This window comes from Varanus komodoensis, unplaced genomic scaffold (assembly GCF_004798865.1).
Source record: "Varanus komodoensis strain SLA01 unplaced genomic scaffold, ASM479886v1 scaffold2, whole genome shotgun sequence".
Lineage (NCBI taxonomy): Eukaryota > Metazoa > Chordata > Lepidosauria > Squamata > Varanidae > Varanus > Varanus komodoensis.
In genome coordinates, this window is record NW_025335568.1 from 4266328 (window position 1) to 4286130 (window position 19803).

The 19803-nt window shown below is 46.2% G+C and overlaps 2 protein-coding genes across 3 annotated transcripts in view; both read left to right on the plus strand.

The window, feature by feature from the left end:
* The first annotated feature begins 5009 nt into the window (after nt 1-5009).
* The window catches only part of UBOX5 (U-box domain containing 5), a 29356-nt gene continuing 14562 nt past the window's right edge, over nt 5010-19803 (plus strand). Inside the window, exon 1 of the mRNA XM_044428348.1 lies at nt 5010-5108. The gene's annotated coding sequence lies outside the window, so the exon portion shown is untranslated. The remainder of the gene's footprint in view (nt 5109-19803) is intronic.
* FASTKD5 (FAST kinase domains 5) lies at nt 5027-18332 on the plus strand. 2 transcript variants are annotated; one of them, XM_044428339.1, is made up of 3 exons: nt 5052-5108; nt 11693-11899; nt 15759-18332. In XM_044428339.1, the coding sequence occupies exon 3, from the start codon at nt 15791-15793 to the stop codon at nt 18266-18268; it is 2478 nt and encodes an 825-aa protein (XP_044284274.1). In that variant the 5' UTR covers nt 5052-5108; nt 11693-11899; nt 15759-15790; the 3' UTR covers nt 18269-18332. The 2 variants fall into 2 exon arrangements, with proteins under 2 accessions (XP_044284273.1, XP_044284274.1); XM_044428338.1 differs by lacking the exon at nt 11693-11899 and having other exon boundaries at nt 5027-5108.

A 19803-nucleotide genomic window follows, 5' to 3' on the forward strand; every position in this document is an offset into this window, starting at 1 on the left:
TTGCAGATCACACCAAATGATGTCAAGATGGGGGAAATCCGTGCAGGAGTTGACCTCCAAAAGGATTTCTCTGAATCAGCCAAAAGGAAGAGAAAATGGATAAATTAAAGTAGAATGGCCATAAGATAGATACCTCGCCCTCCCCCATGTTTCTCAGCAGAAAAACATTTCCTCCCAGGACCGCTTTTCAACAAAAATTAGGTCACTGGGGTTTTCTCACATGAGATTGCTTGTAACACATCGTTGTATCATTTGGCCCTCAGTATGAATGGATGCCGATTGGAGCAAAGCGACCCTCTGATGACACACCGACGGGCTTTGAGCTGTCTGCAGGGAAGTGATGTCGGAGTCATCATGGACAGCCCAAAGAAGGCATCAGTAACAGTGAAAAGGGAAATTGCTGGGGACTGGGGATATCCCTGGGACGTCTCAGCCATCACGGGGTTCCTTGGCGCTCTGCATGGTGCTGAAGCTCCGCGCTAAAATGGGTTCACTACCCTGGAAGACTGAGGATTGCTCTTCTAAAGTTCAAAAGAAAAGCTGCTGTGGATCATCTCATGTCTTGATTTCAGTGTCCCAGCTACCGTGCTTTCTTTCCTTCAGGCTGAGGGTGCAGCTGTCGTTGGAACGGGTGCAGAGTTCTGGCCACCCCCTCCCAAAATAGCTATTACGAAGTTGGGGGAAAGGGCAGGGAGAGGGAACTGCATGAGTCGAGAGGACAAACACCTCTGTGGTGAACGCCTCAAGCGTTTGTGCCCTTTTAGGAAAGAAACAAACATATGACCATCAGAAAGAGCCCTTCTGGATCAGACGCAAGGCCACCTCGTCCAGCAGTCTATACACTGTGGCAAACCAGATGCCCACAGGAAACCCACAAGCAGAATGAATCCAAGGGCACTCTCCAACCCATGTTCCCTGGCAACCTGTGTGCACAGGCACACTCTCTCTGGTGCTGGAGCTGGCATATTGCCATGAGGACTAGTAACCCATGGCACCGCCATTGTCCATCAATACGGATGAGAAGCAGCGGGTGGGAGGAAAGCAGAGGCATGACAGCGGGTTGCAAGATTCCGGGCAGACAGACCTGGACATGCGAGGACCGAAACTTAGTCTGAGACAGCCAAGTGTTCAAGCAAAGGTGTGCACTCTGCCCGTCCTGTCTGAGGGAAGCCGTGTCCGCTGGCATGGCACCTGCCATGATACACACCTGAAGTCCCCTGAGGGGTCAGTCCACGCCATTCTTCGGAGACCCATGGGGGGGGCTGCCCCACAGCAGTTAAGGAGGTGCCGCTATATAATCCGCTATATAATCCTTCCTTACCACCCTCTTGCTTCAAACTGCAGCGACAAGAAAGCTATAATGCTAGTTAGCCAAGTCTGTCACCTAGTGACTGACATTGGTATAGCAGACTTCAAGCACAGAGTCACGTTTAAATTAATCAAAATTAATTAACGTGGTTTAAAACTAAATAATCGCTTGGTTTTGCACCACTAGGCTCCCTTGAGGGTGCATGCTAAGTTTCCGATGTCTAGGTTTCACTGTGTTGACACTGTGGCACTGACAGACAGACAGACAGACACACTTCATGGGTTATTCCAGAAAATGGGTGGGCGACACACAACTGGCAGCTCCCCATGGCCATTTTTGCAGCCCCCTCCCCACTGATTTGGCTGTGGTGGGGGTAAAAAAGCAAAGCGTGTACAAGGAAACAAGGCGTGTGGTGACCGTGCCTTGTTTGGAAGTGCAGTTACAGTCCTGGGAGGCTCCCAGAAACGTGATTCTGCTTGAAAACAAAGCACATTTTCATTTCCTTGCAAAATTGTTGTTTCCGTGGATGTTGTCACTGTGCAGACAAACTCAGCAGCAAACACCAATACCTGAGGCAGGATACTTAGGTATACCAGTCGCTGGGGGACTTGGGCAGGAGGGGGCTTCCACACTCCCGTCCAGCTTGTGGGAACGTGTGGGCAGCTGGTTGGCCACTGTGTGAACAGAAATGCTGAACTGGATGGACCCAGGACTGATCCAGCAAGGAGCTTACAATGCTCTGATGCTCTCAATTGTGGCGGCAGCCGTTTCAGCGCTGTTCCCAGAGCGCTTTGCTCATCCTGCGATAGAGCAAAGTGAAAGTGTGGAAACAGTGGACAGAGAAGCTATCCCTCTCTCTCTCTCTCTCTCATATATCATCATCATCATTCAGGAATGGTTCCACAACCAAATCAATCCACAGTGCCTTCAGGGATGACAAGAGGAAATGCTGCGTCTTGTCATTATCTTAAGGAATTCCTGGCCAACAGGAGGTTTAGTGCAACAGGATGGAGGGATGGAAGGAGCCTCACATTCTACTCTGTTGGCAAATACCAAACATTGGGAAGGAGCAATACAGAGCTGCCATCTCTGTGTGGAGTCTTCCCAGAGTTGCCTGATTGGCAATTCCTGAAACAAGGATGCCGTACAAGATGAGCCTTTGATTAGGCCTCATCAGCAGGTTCCTCTTAGGCCTGTTTTCCCCAGCATCATGCCTGCAACACACTTCTGGAAGGCACAGGGCTGGGGAAAGCTGTCACAGGTTCATCTTCAGCCCCAACTGACCAAATACATTTTATTTATTTATTTATTTATTTATTTTTCGATTTATATCCTGCCTTTTTCCTACAAAGGGCTCAAGGCAGCTTACATCATTCTCCTCCTCCATCTTATCCCCACAACAACAACCCTGTGAGGTAGGTTGGGCTGAGAGTCTGTGACTGGCCCAGAGTCACCCAGTTGGCTCCATGGCTGAGTGGGCACTAGAACCCAGGTCATCTGAGTCCCAGTCCCACGCTCTTAACCACTACACCACTGGCTCTCTATACATCACCCACTGACTGGTGTCATGCAAAAGCTACATGTCTTCCGCGTTCAGGATTATTCGTGACCTGTCTGAACACCCATCAGCTGTCTAGTTCATTTCCCTTAGATCTGCTACTCTTCTCAGTTGTTCCTGCAGTCAGCGAGCGTGCAGCATGGATGGACATAAAGCATTCCTTTCCACCTCTTTGCTATTAAAGAGGCTCCTGAGAACATCATGGGAAGGATGGAAAGTTCACATTTACATGGTGCAGGGTGTGGGTCAGAAGGATCCTACAGAAAATAGGTATATCATGGCATGGATTTTGCATGTCCCCAAACCTCTGTTGCAACGTATTAATAACTCACTGTGCACCACTTCTGTTTGCATTAAGGCAAACCAGTTTTAGGAAGAAGAAAAGAAGATATTCTGATGAAATCAGCATATATCCAAGAAAACTTGAAACCTAGCTGAAAGGCTTGTGGAATGGCAAGGCTGATGCTTTGATTTGTTGAACTGTGCTTTTGACAAGACAGAAACACCGAGGGCTCCTAGGTAAATATTTACAAGATTGCAATCCTAGTGTTGACCAAATGGTTTGCTTCCTGGTGTGCGTATGTCCAAAAGACACAAAAGCGGAAGGTTTTCTTTTAAAGGATTTACTCTCAACTGGCTACCAACAAATCATTCCAGATGATGCACCTGAGCAGTCCTCAGTTGGCCCTTTTATACATTGATCATTAAAGGGTTACCCATAACACAGCTAACACTTTCCAATAGGTTACAAAAGTAAAAAAAGTTACATGATCTTTTGGGCCTGCATTCCAAAGGAAAAAAAAAATTCTTCCAAGGACAGAAAAAAGCCATACAACACAGAAGATGCTGGCTAGAGGTATGCACCCTTTGAGATCTGCGGGAGAGTCCCTTCTCCGGGAACCCTCCATGAAAGAAATTAGGAGAGTAAGTACCCGGAGGAGGGCTTTCTCTGCGGTGGCGCCCAACCTATGGAATTCACTCCCCAAAGAGGTCCGCCTGGCACCGTCGTTACTGGTTTTTCGGCGCCAGGTAAAGACCTTTTTATTTAAACATCATTTCAATTGTTAAAACATATGATCTGGCCTGGGCAACTTCTTCTTTCTTCTCTTTCTCCTCCTATATTTTTATTTTATACTGATAATTTTAATTTTGTATTTGTAAATCAATGTATTTTTTGTATTTTTATATTTAATGGTAATTTATTATGTACTATTGTATTTCAATGTATTTTATCATGTTGTAAGCCGCCCCGAGGTTTCGGCAAGGGGCGGCATAGAAATGTTATAATAATAATAATAAAAAAATAATAATAGGCTTTTTTCTTTCTATACCTGCATAGCAGATGTAGTGTGGAATAATGGTTAGAATGCTCAACTAGGATTTGTTGGAGTTTCAACTAGGATTTGAGTTCTAGACCCTCCTCAAAGCTCAATCTCAGCCTAACCTACTTCACAGGGTTGTTGTGAAGACAGAAAAGGATGAGGAATAAGCAAGTTGCTGTAGGCTCCTTGCAGGTGAAAAAGCAGGATATAGATATAATTAATACAATAACATAATAGATAAATAAAGAAGATTGCACCTTAAGGGTTTAGACAGAAAAAAGGCCTACAACTCCCAGAATTCCCCAACTGGCTGCTCCCAGCATTTCAAAAGCTACTCAAAAAGTTTTAATGTTATTTGCCCTTGAAAGTCTTTAGGCACAATCTTATGCAAGCTGAGACAGCCCCCCAAGGGCCTACAACTCCCAGTATGCCCGGTCTACAGCTCCAGCATGTGGGATCCTGGGAGGCTGGGGCATTCTGGGAGTTGTAGGCATTCGGGAGGGGAAACTGGGCCTCTGCGTGAAGTTCCCCTTGACGACGGCGACAGCGCACAGCCCTGGCAACAGAGACAACGCCCTCTGGTGCTCACACACAGGCATCGCCCCGCGACTCCTTGAGCATGCGCACAGCAGCGGTTTCCGCCTGGCCGGGTTTACGCGTTTGCAAAGGCGCATGCGCCAGAGCCACCTATGCCGCTTTCCGTAACCGCTCTCCACCCCAAGCCGGTTTGATTCCGTGATGAGAAGGTTTGAGCCTGGCCAGCTGCCGTATACCGCTTCCGGAAGTGCGACGCCGAAGGGCGGCCCCACGTGACGGGAAGTGTCCCTGCGGTGTGGTGGTGAGGGAGAAGCGGAGGCTCGCTGGGAGGCGAGGAGCAGCCGAGGGAACTACGACAGCCGCCGCCGGGCGGTCGCTCGCGGTGAGTGAGGGGAGCTCCGGAGGCACGCGGGCGATCCAGGCGCGTAGCTGGAGGCAGACGGGCGTAGGCCAGCGTTCGTCCTCTCCGCACAGAGGGCAAAGGGGTGACGCACCCGGCGGGGGGGGGCGGGGCGGGGCGGATCCCCACCCCCCGTCCCTGCACTGCGTCACAGGCAGCGCCTCCCGCCCTGCCTCCAGAGGTGCGTCATAGCAGCCCCTCCTGTGCATCACCCCCGAGGAGTGACGCAGGCAGGGCTGCCGCTCCTCGCCCTGCCTCCGCCCTCACTCGGTGGCCACGCCCCCGGTGCTTGCGTCACGGGCGCCAGGGGTCTGCTCCCCCACCAGCCGTGCCTTGTCTTGGGGTCCCTGGGCTGAGCTAGCGCTTCAGGAAGGCTGAGTGGATGCTTTCCTCTGGCCTTCCTCAACCTGGTGCTCTGCAGACGTGTCGGACTACAAACCCCAGCTTCCTTCTATCCAGTTGGGGGAGACTGGGAGTTGGAATCCGACAGCCCCAGAAGGCTGGAACGGGGCCACTTCTTTCTTTTGGGGGCTCAGAGGGGGCACGAGATTTATTGCTAACGAAACTGGGATGCACATCTGTTAGAATTTGTGCATTGGGCATAGGCCCCATTAGGGGACTGCTTTTTATGTACGTTCTTAGACAAGTACTGGAGCAAAGACTATTAAATTGTGAATTGTTCGGTGAATCTGTATGTGTTTGTACAGGCCAGTATTGTCTGTCCTGATTGACAACAGTCTCTGGTTTTAGGCAAAAAAAAAAAAAAGATTTTCCCAGCCCTGCTCCCTGGGAAATTAATAAATGGAGACACCAGCTGTATACATTGCAGGCTGAGCCCTCCTCAAATGCAAACTTAAAATGCCCTGGTGTGCCTGTGTGTGTGTGTGTGTGTGTGTGAGAGAGAGAGAGAGAGAGAGAGAGAGCGCGCGCGCGCGCGCGCGCGCAGCGCTTGGGTGAGCAGCCCTGCAGGCAGCTGCATTCTGTAGCACACATTCTTCCCTTTCCATTGGTGACATTTGGGAGGCAACCATGCAACAAGCTAACCAGTCACAACAGATTTCTAATGCTTGGTGTGATCTGCATATAAATATGAATCTAAGAACAGAAGAAAAACCATGTTGAATCAGACCCAAGGTCCAGTAAGCCCAGCATTTTGTACACATGGTGGCAAACCAGCTGCCCACAGGATTCCTCAAGCCAGGTGGGTGCAAGACCTCCTCCTGCCCAAGCTCCTCAGCAGCTGGTGTATGTCTGCAGGCCACCTCTGGTAAAGAAGGAAGCCCACAGCCAGCAAGGCTAGTAGCCATCCAGAGCCTCCTCTCCCATGATGCCCTGCTTCCTCGTATGTGCTATAACCAGATTCTTCTGGATTCATCTTGGGTGCTATGTGAATAAATTGATAACATTCTTATAGTTCTTCTATCAGCCCTTCCCAACCAGGTAACTTTTAGACATTTTGGACTTCAATACCTGTCAGCTACACTCAGTATGACCAGGGGTTAAGAATTTTAGGGATCGTACTCAAACTTTTGGAACACACTGGGTTTCAGAAGCCTGTCATATAAGAACCTGTACCTGAAAGTAAACAATACAGGCTCTATCTTGTAACTTACGACATAAGTTGACACATAACGCTTTTTCTGTTAACATAGTTTATCTGTTAAATGTAACTGATAACAACAACATAGTTGTGGACCACTGTGGAAAATGTTATACAGTATTTTGTTTCATTTATGCCATATTTTTTCCACCAAGAAAATCTTGCTTTAGCGCAGCTAAAATAATAAAAAGTGACATTAAAAAGTTACAACAGCCATAAGGGAAATACATTTTAAACATCTTTTAATAATTAGTAAATGCACGGCACTGAACGCAACAGACTGACTGGCATCCCAGAGTCGTGCCTGGATAAAAACGCCTCTGCCTGCTGGTGGAAGGACAGCATGGAGCCTGCAGGGAAAGCACTGCATCTGAACACATCTCTCTTCTGCTTATTTAAAGTGGGAATCTAGCTGCAATGGTAGAGTACTTAGCAGATCACAGTAGCAGGATGGATGGCAGTGTTCTTCAGCTGAGGGTCTTGGAAGAGGGGGCATAATTCATTGGTAGAAGCACATGAATTGTATGTGCTTCAAGTATGCTGCAAGCCGTCCAGAGACACAAGTAATTGGACGGCATACAAATTTTATAAATAAAATGATACTGGCTTTCCATACTGAAGGTTAAAGATTCAGTCCTTAGCATCTGCAGGTAGGTTCGGAGAAAATCTGAAGAATTAGATGGACCAGTGGCTTAACGCAATAGAAGGAGACCCTATATAGTGTTTTAGATTTTGGACTTCGCCTTGTGCTCTCACTAGGGCTGAATGCCCCACATTTGGCATGGGAACTCTTGTATGCAAGTGGGTAAGTTTACTGCGGGTGTGTGTCTGCAAAAGAAAGAACGGGTTTATACAGACTGTGGGGGTGGGTGGGTGGGAAGGCAGGTCTTCCTCCCATTCTCAGGGTAGCTTGTGAGTATGGGTGCTTGGGCCGGGGCAAGCATTGGATGTCCGAGTATTAACGCAGCAGTTAGTAGTTGCTCTCAAAAGTAATCGTGCAGACCAGAAGTTGCTTTTGGAATTTATCCTATGGAATTCTGCCTTGTGGCTCAATGGGAAAAATTTCAGTTGGATTACTGTACTACTGCCTGCGGCCTGGGCCAGCTCAGCTGCTGCAGCCTGTGCGGATTGATGTTGCCCCTCCCATTCAGGCCAGCAAGAATTCCTGCCATGTGTAGTGACATATTGTGACTGCTTTGCTGGACTGTGAATCTTTTTCTCCTTTTAGAATTGGGCCTTCCTATACCATAAGGCACTGTAGATTTCTGCCCTGCGTAAATCACCTTGGATGGCTTGATTCTTCACTAAGAAGGGGATGGATGAAGTCTCTTTGATGAATACACGTATATGTGGGGCTGCACTGAGGCTTCTCCTTCCACCCACTACCCGTTTTACTCGCTAGCAGTTCCTTGGGTCAAGCCCAGCCCAAGAATAGACCTTGAGGGCCCCCAAGGCCATTCCGTGGAAGGTAATCTGGGTTGATTCTGCGGCTGTCTGGAAGAGAAACCCACTGGGAGACATCCTTATGTGTTTCTTTGAAAAGCTCAGAAGGTGATAAAGGATCGGAAATTATGACAAATAGATGAGAAAGATGCACTGAATGGATCCATACTTGTCTTTTTATACCTTCTGTGCATCCGGTGAAACAAGAGATTGCTCAGTTGCTCTGCACTGCAAACTCTCTCAGGGTTTTTCATGTGGGTTATAGCAGCTCATTTAGCTGTAGGAGAAGTAAGCAACTCTAGAGGCCCAAGGGCCAGATCCTACTCCTTTGGAAGCACCAGCAGCCATGCTTAACCCCTTCCTTAAAGTAGACCTCTTATTAAACTGTTTAGTGTCCTAAGCTCTATATCAGCTGTTGACACTGAATGCAGACTGTTTCTCCTACCTGTCGCTGGCTTTCTTGCATGCTTTGCCCAATGCTTTCCTTTATGTAGGTGATGTATGCCAACTCTTAAAATGGTTCAAAGCTTTTCTTCTGCGCTGCCAACAAATATGGCTGCCCTACTCATAAATCAATTGATTTTTTTCCCCCAGCAGAAGCCTGGCATTTAGTCCCGCAGGCAAACTGAACTGACATGCTTCATTTTGCCCAGCACATGATGGTTTAGAAGTTAAGAGCTGTATCTCCAAAACTCCGTGGTCCCTCCCGTTGCTCAACACCAGGTGGCAGCAACTTACACCTTTCCTTGAGTTCATAATGGGTTTCTAAAAGCAGAGCCGCGCACTGAGTGCCTCTCTCTGTTTTTTGTGCAGTCTCTTGTAGGGGTAAAAACTGCTTGGGGGGGTTCTGTCCAGTGGGGAAACAAGGTGAACGGAAATTATGAAGAAACCCCTCTGCTCTGCTTCTTCAGCCTGGAGCCTCAGCAGCTGGACTGTGTAAAAGAAAGGCCTGAGAAGAATCTTGGGCTGGCACCACCCATGGTGTTCTGCCTGAAGTGGGCAGTTAATCTGGAGTTTGCTTCTTCAGGGAGATCCCATAGTTCAGTAACAGTGCAAGACTTCCAGCAATGCTGGAGGGGTGCTGCCATTCAGAGCAGGCAGTACTGGGCTACATGGACCGATAGACCGACCGGAAGCAGTTTCCTGCCTCCTGATTTGGGTCATCCAGACGCCTGCCTTGACTTGCCTGAGCTGCTGGGCTATGATATTAACCCCACCTAGGGGGCTTGGATTCACTCATGATGGATTGCCTCTTCCCAAGACTTGGGAAGAGTCACGGCTGTGTATTACAGGCAGCACTTCAAACCACATGATTCATAAGATAGTCAGGGCCAGTGATCCCAGTAGATGGTGGTGAGTTTCTCCCAGGAGTTATAGCTTGGCGAGGATGCGGCTATTATATGACATTTCTAGTCAAAAAGGGTCGGGTCACAAGGCTGGAAAGATCTTTGCAGGAGCCTCTGGAGTTCCTCTGGCACACAGACTGCTTGCCCAGTCAGATGAATAGTATGCGTTGATATAAAGTTGCTTCATCGATTTTTTAAAAATTAAACCCTTGAAAAAATAGTTGGGAGTGTCTGGCTTGAAGTCAACAGCTAGGCTGCCCTGGATCTTTGGGGATTCTTCTTTGATGCATTCCACTTTCTTACAAACATCTTGTTAGCTGCCAATCAAGTTATCTTTGCACTTTGTTGGTTGTGGTGCAGTTGCTTCATTGGGAAAACCCAAGTTCTGAATTGCATTCTTGTGAGCAGTGCCTGCCTTCTTCCTTGCCCTTTCTTGTTCTCACAGGACAGTGCCTGCCTCCTTCCATATGCACCGGCTGGTCCTTAAAATCCTCCACAGAGCTCTCCCTAGAGAAGGGCCTTTTCAGCAGTGGCTTCTCAGCTGTGGAATACACTCCCCAGTGAGGTTTGTCTGGCGCTGACTCTTTATTCCTTGCAGCGCCAGACCAAAACCCTTTTATTTAACCAGTATTCTAATTGTTGATTTTAACATATATATGTTTTAATCCTATTCTACCAAGTGCCATACATTGTTTCTATGTTTTTATTATTGTAAACCATCTTGAGATGTTCTGTGAAAATAATAGATGGTATAGGAAAATAAATAAATAAAAGCGGGGGGTGTTCATTGAAAAATAAAATATATTTTCCTTCTGCTGTTCAGCAGTGGTAGGTTTACTTTTAACTCTGGAGTTAAGTGCTGCAGTATCTGTGTGATTAAGACACCCACAGTATAATGGATAATTGAGCTGAAATCTGTAAACACAGCCAAATTTGGCAGCTTCTGGGGGCGGGTGACTATAATGTAACTGTAATAAGTTGTATGGTTGTTCTTTATAGCCTTTGGACTGGGGGGAAATTGAGTTAAAATCCCTGCTCAGACATGGAGTTCACTGCAGTCTAATTATCTTTACAGGGTTGTTACTACTGTTGTTATTGTTCTTATTGTGGGTGTTTCACAACAGTTCATAAACATTCAGTAGTAAAATTGGGTAAAAAGTGGAATAAAATGTAATATCACATTCTAATATATAAATATAAAACATTATATTTGTTTTCTATTTAAAGCAACCTGTTAAAGCAACTGACATGGCCAATCATACGCCATATGCTGGGGCAGAGGATGGTCTTAACTTTGCACTAAAATTGTGACCCCAAGTGGGCCTCAGCAGAGAGAGCTTGTCATAATTTGGGGGCCGTCACAAAAAGTCCCTGCACCTAAATTGCCTTCCTCTAGGCTTCCCTTGGAGGGAGCAGTTGAAGGAAGGTCTCAGATGTAGATCATAGTGTCTGGGTAGGTGAACCGTTCCACTGTGCTTTTCTGTCCCAAGCCACGTAGGGCTTTGTAGGTTTGGACCTGAATTGGGCTTGGAAGCATTTGGGCAGCCAGTGCAGGCCGGCTGGCCAGAATTGGTCTTGTGTGTCCAGACCTTTTGGTCCCAGTTATTAATGGGTGGGTGCGAAAAGTGCTCCTGGAGATCCTTCACTGGATGACCTGTACTGACGTTTCTGCTATCATTGATTAGCTCAGGGTGTAGTCTGGGAACATGTAATCCTATATCAGCAGTAAGGCTAAATATTTGTGGACCTGACTGGACTCACAGTCGGTGACCTTAAGCTAGTTAATTTGGCCCTGTTTGGGAGTTTCGGATCGTACGAGAGTGGGACCTGCCTCTTCCGCTCTATTCCTGGCACCCTGGCCCACAGCCTTCCTTGTGTTCGGGCTGAACTTCAGTGCCGTGCATTCTGAGGCAGCCTGTCCGTCGTGTGATCTCACTGCAGACATTCAGCCTGAATGCATGGAGAGCTACAGGACCGGGCCACCTTGAACGTGCCAGAGGGGGGCAAGGCCCACAAGTGCATCCCCACCCCCTCTTCCCGACGGGGAGCACCCAAGCAGGGCTAGTATCTCATCCTAATCTGCCTGCGAGTGGAAATGCAAGTGATAATCCATGTATAGAATAATGTGCTTTGCAAATGAGGATTCTATTCCCAGGGCTGAAACGACCCTTTTCTAGGTGCGAAGGTGATGCAGAGTGATGTCGGACAGTGCTCACAGCTGGCAGGGCTGTGCAGAGAGAGCTTTTGAGAGCAGCGTCATGCCATTCCTGAAATGCCTCTAGGATTCTCCCGTTTCTGCTGCATCATCCCTCTGTGGCTGGAGCCAAAGGAGTGGCGATTGAGGCCCGGTTGAAGCTGGTGCGAATGTGACGGCTTTTAAAGGGGTAGGAGGTCACGCGAGCACTAAAGGACCAGAATATCTTTGCCATTGCTTTTTATGATGGCATTAATTTGCTCTTATAACTGCTAGTGAATTGGGGGGAAATGGAGCTGGTGGGAGACACCCACTCGAAAAGATGCGAAACAAGTTCTCAAACTGTGTGACCACGTGTCCCAAAAGAGACTTGGCCCTCAAATTCAGCCTGGATGGAATATGGGCAAGAATTTTTTGCTCGGCTTTTCAGGGATGAGCAGGGAAGTTATTAGTGAAGATTTTTTTTTTTTAATAAGGAGAAACATTTGGCCGAAGAAGTTCGGCCTCAGTGCAAAATTCCCCCCATTCTGACTGTCGGAGCCTTGCTATCATCAGAGAATACTTGCATCTGTAGATGTCTCAGCACAAGCGTTGAAGACAGGATTTTTGGCTAGAGGAAATATTAGTTGCTGAAGTTAAATATATAATTTTTATGATGCTTGGTGTCTCAGCCACCACAGCAGTAATGGATGACATATGGCCAGACTCTTGCTCCCTGAGGGCTTTTGTCCGTATGTGAGCAGTTTATGGAGATCTGCCAAATGCATGATTTTGTCTTGTTACTATCCTTCTTAAATGTTGTCCAGTACTGCGAAAAAAATGGCTTGCCTTCTCTTCACTCTTTAGCATGCTAATTCCTTTGTATGTACCAGTGCTTGCCCAGCTCTTACACTCATGACTTTGGAAACAAAACTGTTATAGGGTGGTGTTTCTACCCACACAATTTATCTTAAAAATAAAAACCAAGATGATAAAGAGCATCTTGGCCTGGAGCTCACAGCAACTCAGTTGCTTTTCCATATCAGTATGGTCCAATGTTTCCATAAAAATGCCATCAGGCAGCTAGGTCTTGTAACAGTGACTTGGATTTTTTTCTCAGTGTAAAAGAAAGCCCAAACCTTTCAAGACTGAAAATTTGAAAGTCTCTTGTTCCTGGTCTTTGCAAAGGTTTTTGCCCCTCTCCTTACTACCAAAATACAAAAAGCTGAAATGTACCTGGTTCAAGATGAGTTTGAAATCAGATACTTTGGTGGAATACTCAGTTTGTGTAAAGCAGGTGGTCTGTGTGTTACCCACAGACACCGGAGTACCCTTGGACACCTTTCTAGGTGCCCAGCAAGGTGGTTTAGTCCCTCCACTTAATGTGACAACAATAATAATGCTGATGATGGTAATAATACATTTTCTTGCCAACATTTGGTACCCCAGCATAACGCCCATCTATGAAAGTGTTTCTCTTACTACTGAAAAAGATGGGTCCAAAGCAGTTGTTTACTGTACTGGTGCAGGTGAATTTGTCATTTACTACACCTTTCACCATGGCAGCCCACTTCCAAGAGTTTCTCAAATTGCCAAACATATCCACAGTCCAAAAAGATTGCTGACCTCTGGCAACTCTTCAGGCATGAATCTAAAGCCGTCTTCTCTCGCTAGAGCTGTATGGACCAAATGAATCAGCACTGCTCCCCGTTCAACACCCCCGGAGCTCTTGAGCACCCAAATGCTCCTCAGCTACGTCCAAACATACAAGAACTTTCTTTTTTGCACTTGCTTGGTTTTGTATCCTCCTTCAAGTATCCACGCCTGTCAAGGGCCTGGCAGGTTTGAAAATCCTCTGGTTCTAAATAGCCAATTGAATCAATAATAATAGTAGCACTAGAAATGAACGTCCTATTCTTTACTCCTGAACCTCCCATGCCAGCAAGTCCACGGTCTTCTGAGTGGCTTCTGAAGGGCTGATGCATTTAAAAGCACTCATTGACATGGGCTGCACATTGACATTTAAGGCTGTTACTCAAAGAATTTTTAGTTCCATTTGTTTATCAATTAAAACAGCAGTTTATTTTATTTATTTATTTATATTTCGATTTATAGCCTGCCTTTTTCCCACAAAGGGCTCAAGGCAGCTTACATCATTCTCCTCCTCCATCTTACCCCCACAACAACAACCCTGTGAGGTAGGCTGGGCTGAGAGGCAGTGACTGGCCCAAAGTCACCCAGTTGGCTCCATGAGCGGGGACTAGAACCCAGATCGCCTGAGTCCCAGTCCCATGCTCTTAACCACCACACCACACTGGCTCAGTTTAGAAACAGAAGGCATGCTATATCTATAGATACCTGTTCCCTCTTCTCTGTGAAAGAAAAGGTTGCACGCCTATTAAGAGGATGCTTATCTTCAGCAGCTTTTAGGAGCATCATGGGCTGGTGGAAGGGAGACCAAGCAAAATTGTGTGCGCCCCCTCCCCCCTTTTGCTCTTCTTTTTCTGTGGCCTTTTCTGTTGCCACCAGAATCTTTCTCTGGCTGCCTGCACTAACCCAGACTTTAAACCTCTTTTGGAGTAAGGTAGGTAATTAGGTAATTCACTGTAAGATGCTTGGGGTGGGGAAAGTAATCCAAAAAGTGAAAGGGATTGATAGTTCCAAATGTTGAAGTTTAATGTTTCACTGAAGGAAAAACGCTACTAGGGGAAAGTCTTAAAATCTGAATGGATGCCTGCACAAAACCCAAGTCTTCCCAAGCAATATCTTCCTATCATTGGTCAATCAGTTCAAACTCCTGTTCAGAAGCTCAGATTATAGGATTCCTGTCATCATGCCTTTGCTTTCCTCCCATTCCTTCCTTCCTGCTGCTCTGTCTTTGGCTTCTACCTTCTAAAATTCTTTTTTTTCCTTGCATCTATTCAGGAGAGTAGTTTTTTGTTCATTTCTGTGAACAAAGTTTCTTGTTTCCTGAATTTAAAGCTATTTTTCTTTTTCCAACCTTCTGTTGAACCTCATAATCTCTTGATATCTTAACTGAAACCTCCTGAATTCTATGAGCTAACCAAAAGTGTACATTCTAATCTAAACTTTTAAGCTTCTGGCTGACAGAAGAGTACATACGTGTGTGGTCACACACACCCAGGTTGAACTTTAATATCCTAAAATCAACTAAATATAGTAACTGAAGAAAGCTGTGTTCTTCACAATAAGAGCTGTACTTAAAAACTCTATTTCTGACAATTTGACCCATCAGAATATCTTGTCCCCTGAATTCCATATTGAAAACACCACCTAGTACTCCTTCCCCTTGTCGCTATAGCTGCCTGCTTCTTGCATCTAGCAGTGGGTCCATTTATGATTTAGCCAGTGATACCTTGGACTGTTGATCACGGAACTAGTAGATTGATCATTCTAGTTGTTCAAGCCTTCAAGTAAGAAGTTGGGGTACAGGAGGAACACCAGGTTTTTATTTAATTGTCAGGCTTTGGATACCAATGAGTGTTTCTTAAATCTTTATTTCAGGGGTGGGGCCTCCTTCAAAACTGTTGCAGATCCCTGCTTTATTTCAAGACTGTGGGTCCATTTCCATTGTGAGGTGCTTGAGAGTCACCATGGCTTCCCAATGTTTGCTGGAATTGTTTTTTATTTTAAAACCATTCTCTCTTCCAAGTTCTTACAAAAGGTTTGCCCAAACCTATCCCAAGGTAACTTAAGGCCGACTCTTCAGACACATGGGTGATTTTGGGAGCGGGGTAAACAATGTGTGGTTTTGGTTAGGCTGTAGCTGAGTAGCTACTCTCTGGTTGTGAGGCATCTGCTCCTCAGTTTTGCAGAAAGAAAGCTGGTTGTATGAGGAGCAGAGTAGCACTGTTTGGTGTGGAGTTCGTCAGCTTTCTAGTGGACTTTCAGGTGTGCTTCAGCTTGTTGACATTCTCAGTATATGCTGCCTTTCAGAACGTAGCTTGCTATAATGCTAAGGGTTAGTTCTTTAAAAAAAAGAAAAACAGGAAAGAGAACTCATCATGACCGATGGAAGCCACTCATTCTTCAATCTGCCCTTTTTTCAGTACCTGGAATCCATTCCGACGTAATTTTGGCCATGGCTACGCAGATAATTTGCCGAAGATTTGCAGGGCGATCTTGCAGGTCAGCTGCATTTTCAACTACAACCAAGGCTGGGGGCCAGAAGACGTTCTTCGGAAAGAGAGAAGAGGGCCGGAGAACCACCAAGGCAGACAAAGGTTCTAAACCTGCCATCCTGTGGAAGCCTCCAGAATACAGGGTAACTTTTGATCCCTCAGCTTACGCTGCGGCAAAAGGTGTCGATCATGAGGGTGTCTCAAGAGGTTTGGAAGAAGAATCACATGAAAGCAACCACGGCAGAATCAACCTCAAACAGACCCCAAATTCATACAGCATTGCCAGCTCGCAAAGGCTGGACACAGGAGAAAATCAGCTGTCCACCCAAGCTCCTTTGATGAAGCCAGACAAACTACTCTCTGTGCAAGCTGATGGACACGCTGCCTCCGTGGAAGCTTATGACACTAAAGAAGATCCTAGAACATTCCAGAAGCTAAGGCCTGAATACAGGTCTCTCTGTTACAACACATACGAGGGCTCTCTGCTGATTTCCGCAGAGGAAATGGAGCCGATCCTGCAGAAAGTTACTGTGCTGAAAAGTAACCTGACGCCAGGAACAATTGTAGATTATTTCTCCAAACTGAGCTATTTGCCGGCAGAACAACACAGGCGTTTGATGTCCAGTGACGGGTTTGCCATGCTGTGTCACTATGGTGTTCGGCACATTAAGCTCTTTGATGTTTCTGAGATTATTACACTTTTAAAAGCATTTGTCCGCCTAGCCATTCCACCCACCCATGTTATGATGAATGTATACGCAATGGAGTGCTGCTTTCGGGCACAGGAGATGAGTCTGAACCAGCAGCTGCTGGTGGCTGACTTGTGGCGTTGCTTGGGGCGTAACATTTCTCAGTTTTTAGAGACTATGTTGCGCTATGTGAACTCGCATTGGCAAGATCTCACTTTGGCCCAGCTGGTTCAGCTAGTTTATATCATCGGTGAAAGCCGCAAAGTGCCGGAAGAGCTGCTGCAGAAACTAGATTTCTTGGTGAACAAGCACTTGGATTTTCTCAACCTGGAGGAAGTGGGTGCCATTTGCTTGGGCTTCTTCAAGTCAAAAGGTAGTCTTTCGGAATGCACTATGCAAAAAATTGGAGACAAGGTCTCTGGCCATCTGGCAGACATGAGCAATTATGCCTTAGTGAACATCCTGAAGATGTTTCGCTTGACTCACATAGCTCATTCAAACTTTCTGACAGAACTGGGGAGTGTTGTTCCTGCACAGATACCAACCATGGGCATTCAAGGTGTCATGCACATAGCGCTCGCCTGTTCGGCATTGCATTATTTCGACGAAAGGATCATGAATGCTGTTGCGTCTTCGGTGCCTTCCAGGGCAGCTTTCTGCCGAAGCAAAGACATCGCCAAATTCTTGTGGTCATTCGGCTGCTTGAACTATGAGCCACCCAATGCAGAGGAATTTTACGCCAGCCTCGAGAAACAGATCTACACAAAGATGCATGAATTCCAGAACTTCCCTGAGCATTTGCTCACCTGCTTGCTTGCTTTAGCATTTGCACAGCGGTTCCCCCACGACCTGATCGACTACGCCCTGAGTCCTGAGTTCATTGCAATAAGCAGCAGGAACAACTTTCAACTTGAGAAGGACTTTTTCACCCTCGATGGAACGGTGGAGATCGAATGTCCCGATTACACGGGCAATCGACTTGCTCCCCAACTTAAGCAGGAAGTGACAGAAATGCTGTGGAATTTTGCCAAGAAGTCTATCTGCACGAAGCCAGAAGTCTCTGAAGCCATGTCTCTGCTGGAAGATATGTTGGGTGGGCCACAGTTTATCAAGACCCACATGATCTTGCCTCACACCAGATCAATAGATTTGGAGATACATTTAGACCCTGATCTACAACCAGTGCCATTTAACTCCGAAGCTGAAGGAACAGCGAGTTTGGAATTAAATAAGAGTGGTATAGCACTTACCACCGACTTAATGAGTCAACTCTTAAAAGGGAAGTCGAGCGGCCAGTCCCCAGTGAGTGACTGTGAAAGCAAGACTGAAACATGTATCCAGGAAAAAGCAGCAGCAGTACAAGAGCAGTCTCTGCCCACTTCAAATCATTTTGCATTTTCTAGTGGACTTCCACTTACGGATACCATCTTGGATGCTTTGCTGAAATCAGAGGCGGCTCGTGAAAGTCCAGCCCCTGGTGGAGGCATGAAGCTCGCGGTTCAGCTCTCCAGCAGGAACCACTATTGCTATGGCTCAAAACGCCTGCTGGGGTTACACAATTTGAAAAGGCGGCAACTCCGTCAAATTGGGTACAGAGTGGTAGAACTACCCTTCTGGGAATGGTTTCCATTACTGAAATCTGGCCATTCAGAAAAACTGAGCTATTTGCGCTCTAAAGTGTTTGGCTCTTTGGGAGAAGAAGAGGCCAACGCATCATGTAGAACCAAACTTCTAAAGCCAGCATGCTGATGCTTAGTGACAGCCAAGTTCTGTGAGGCGCAGCATTAGAATAAAGCTGACTTTTTCTAAGCGACTTGCTTTGTGTTGTCCCTTTGCGGGGTCCATTCTCACTGTGTCTGCGGAAGAGAGGATGCATGCGTCTGGCACATCCCGTTCTTGTATATGGATTTCATAGTGTTTTCCTGTATATAAGAGTTCTTGTTTATAACTTGTATCTGCTGTTTTGTTTCCCCCAAAGGGGGAAGTTAACATATTTTGAAAGTTAATAGGGAGAGGTAAAGCTTTTTAAGTCTTCACAATACAAATGTGGTTCCGTAAATGTGTAACTCAAGTGATTCTTTCAATCCCCATCTCTAAAATAGGGATTGGCTTTATCAGTATAACAGAGTGAATTTGGAGATGAGAGAGAGAGAGAGAGAGAGAGAGAGAGTATTGCGAAATGCCTGGTGTGCTAGAAACAATATTCTGGTATTGTTGTTTCTTGGCTATCGTACTGATAAAAACTGGTACTAGTAAGGTATTATGGGGTATGGTAGAATGCCACATGAGCATTACATGGTTTAAATCCCCTTCCACTGTAGTCTCCTTATTTGTTCTGAGCGATTGGTATGTGGAGGTGAAGAACAGTTCTTCCATGAGTGATGGAACGTCTTACAATTCCGTTGATTGATTGATTGATTGATTGATTTATATCCTGCCTTTTTCCTACAAAGGGCTCAAGGCAGCTTACATCTCCTCCTCCATCTTATCCCCACAACAACAACCCTGTGACGTAGGATGGACTGAGAGTCTGTGACTGGCCCAAAGTCACCCAGTTGGCTCCATGGCTGAGCGGGGACTAGAACCCAGATCGTCTGAGTCCCAGTCTCGTGCTCTTAACCACGACACCACACTGGCTCTCAACATGTTAAACACATGGAATCGTTGTTGTTGTTGTTGTTTTAGGTCAGAAAACATGTGAAGAGTCCCAGAGGGCTACTGATTGATCAAGAATTTTGCTGGAAATCTTCCCATTTAGATTTCTGACCACAAAAATAGGTTAGGCATTTGATGTTATTAGTCAGGGTCTGTGGATACTCATATGCACCTTTTTTAACTTAGAGATTCGCATATTGCCTCATCTTTTCTTCTAGGCGGCTTCTGGGTTAACAAGCAGTTTCCAATAATTTGTGTCAACAGCCCTGCACCACTGCATACTTCCCTCTCTCAAAGCTTTGCGCCAGATTGCGATCTACCTCAGTGGAAGGATGCCATCCTTTACTAGGGCTGTGAACTGCCTTTAACAATACAGCTGGGCTATGACCCATTGCTTTCAGTGATGGTGTGTGTGGCAATTCAAACAGATTTTAGCTGACCACTTTACCACATTCCATGCATATTTATTACATTTCTGTGCCATTCTTTGATTGGTTCACAAGCGATGAAGCCATAAAATACAGCAAAATCATAAAGTACAGTATGCAACTGTTAAAAATGTAAAATCAAGATTAGCGTGACTATCTGAATCTGCAGTAACACATTAAAAACAGGGTGAATTTAAAGAC

Bases quoted from the DNA above. Each gene is read 5' to 3' on its own strand.
- FASTKD5 (XM_044428338.1), top strand. From the start codon at position 15,791: ATGGCTACGCAGATAATTTGCCGAAGATTTGCAGGGCGATCTTGCAGG.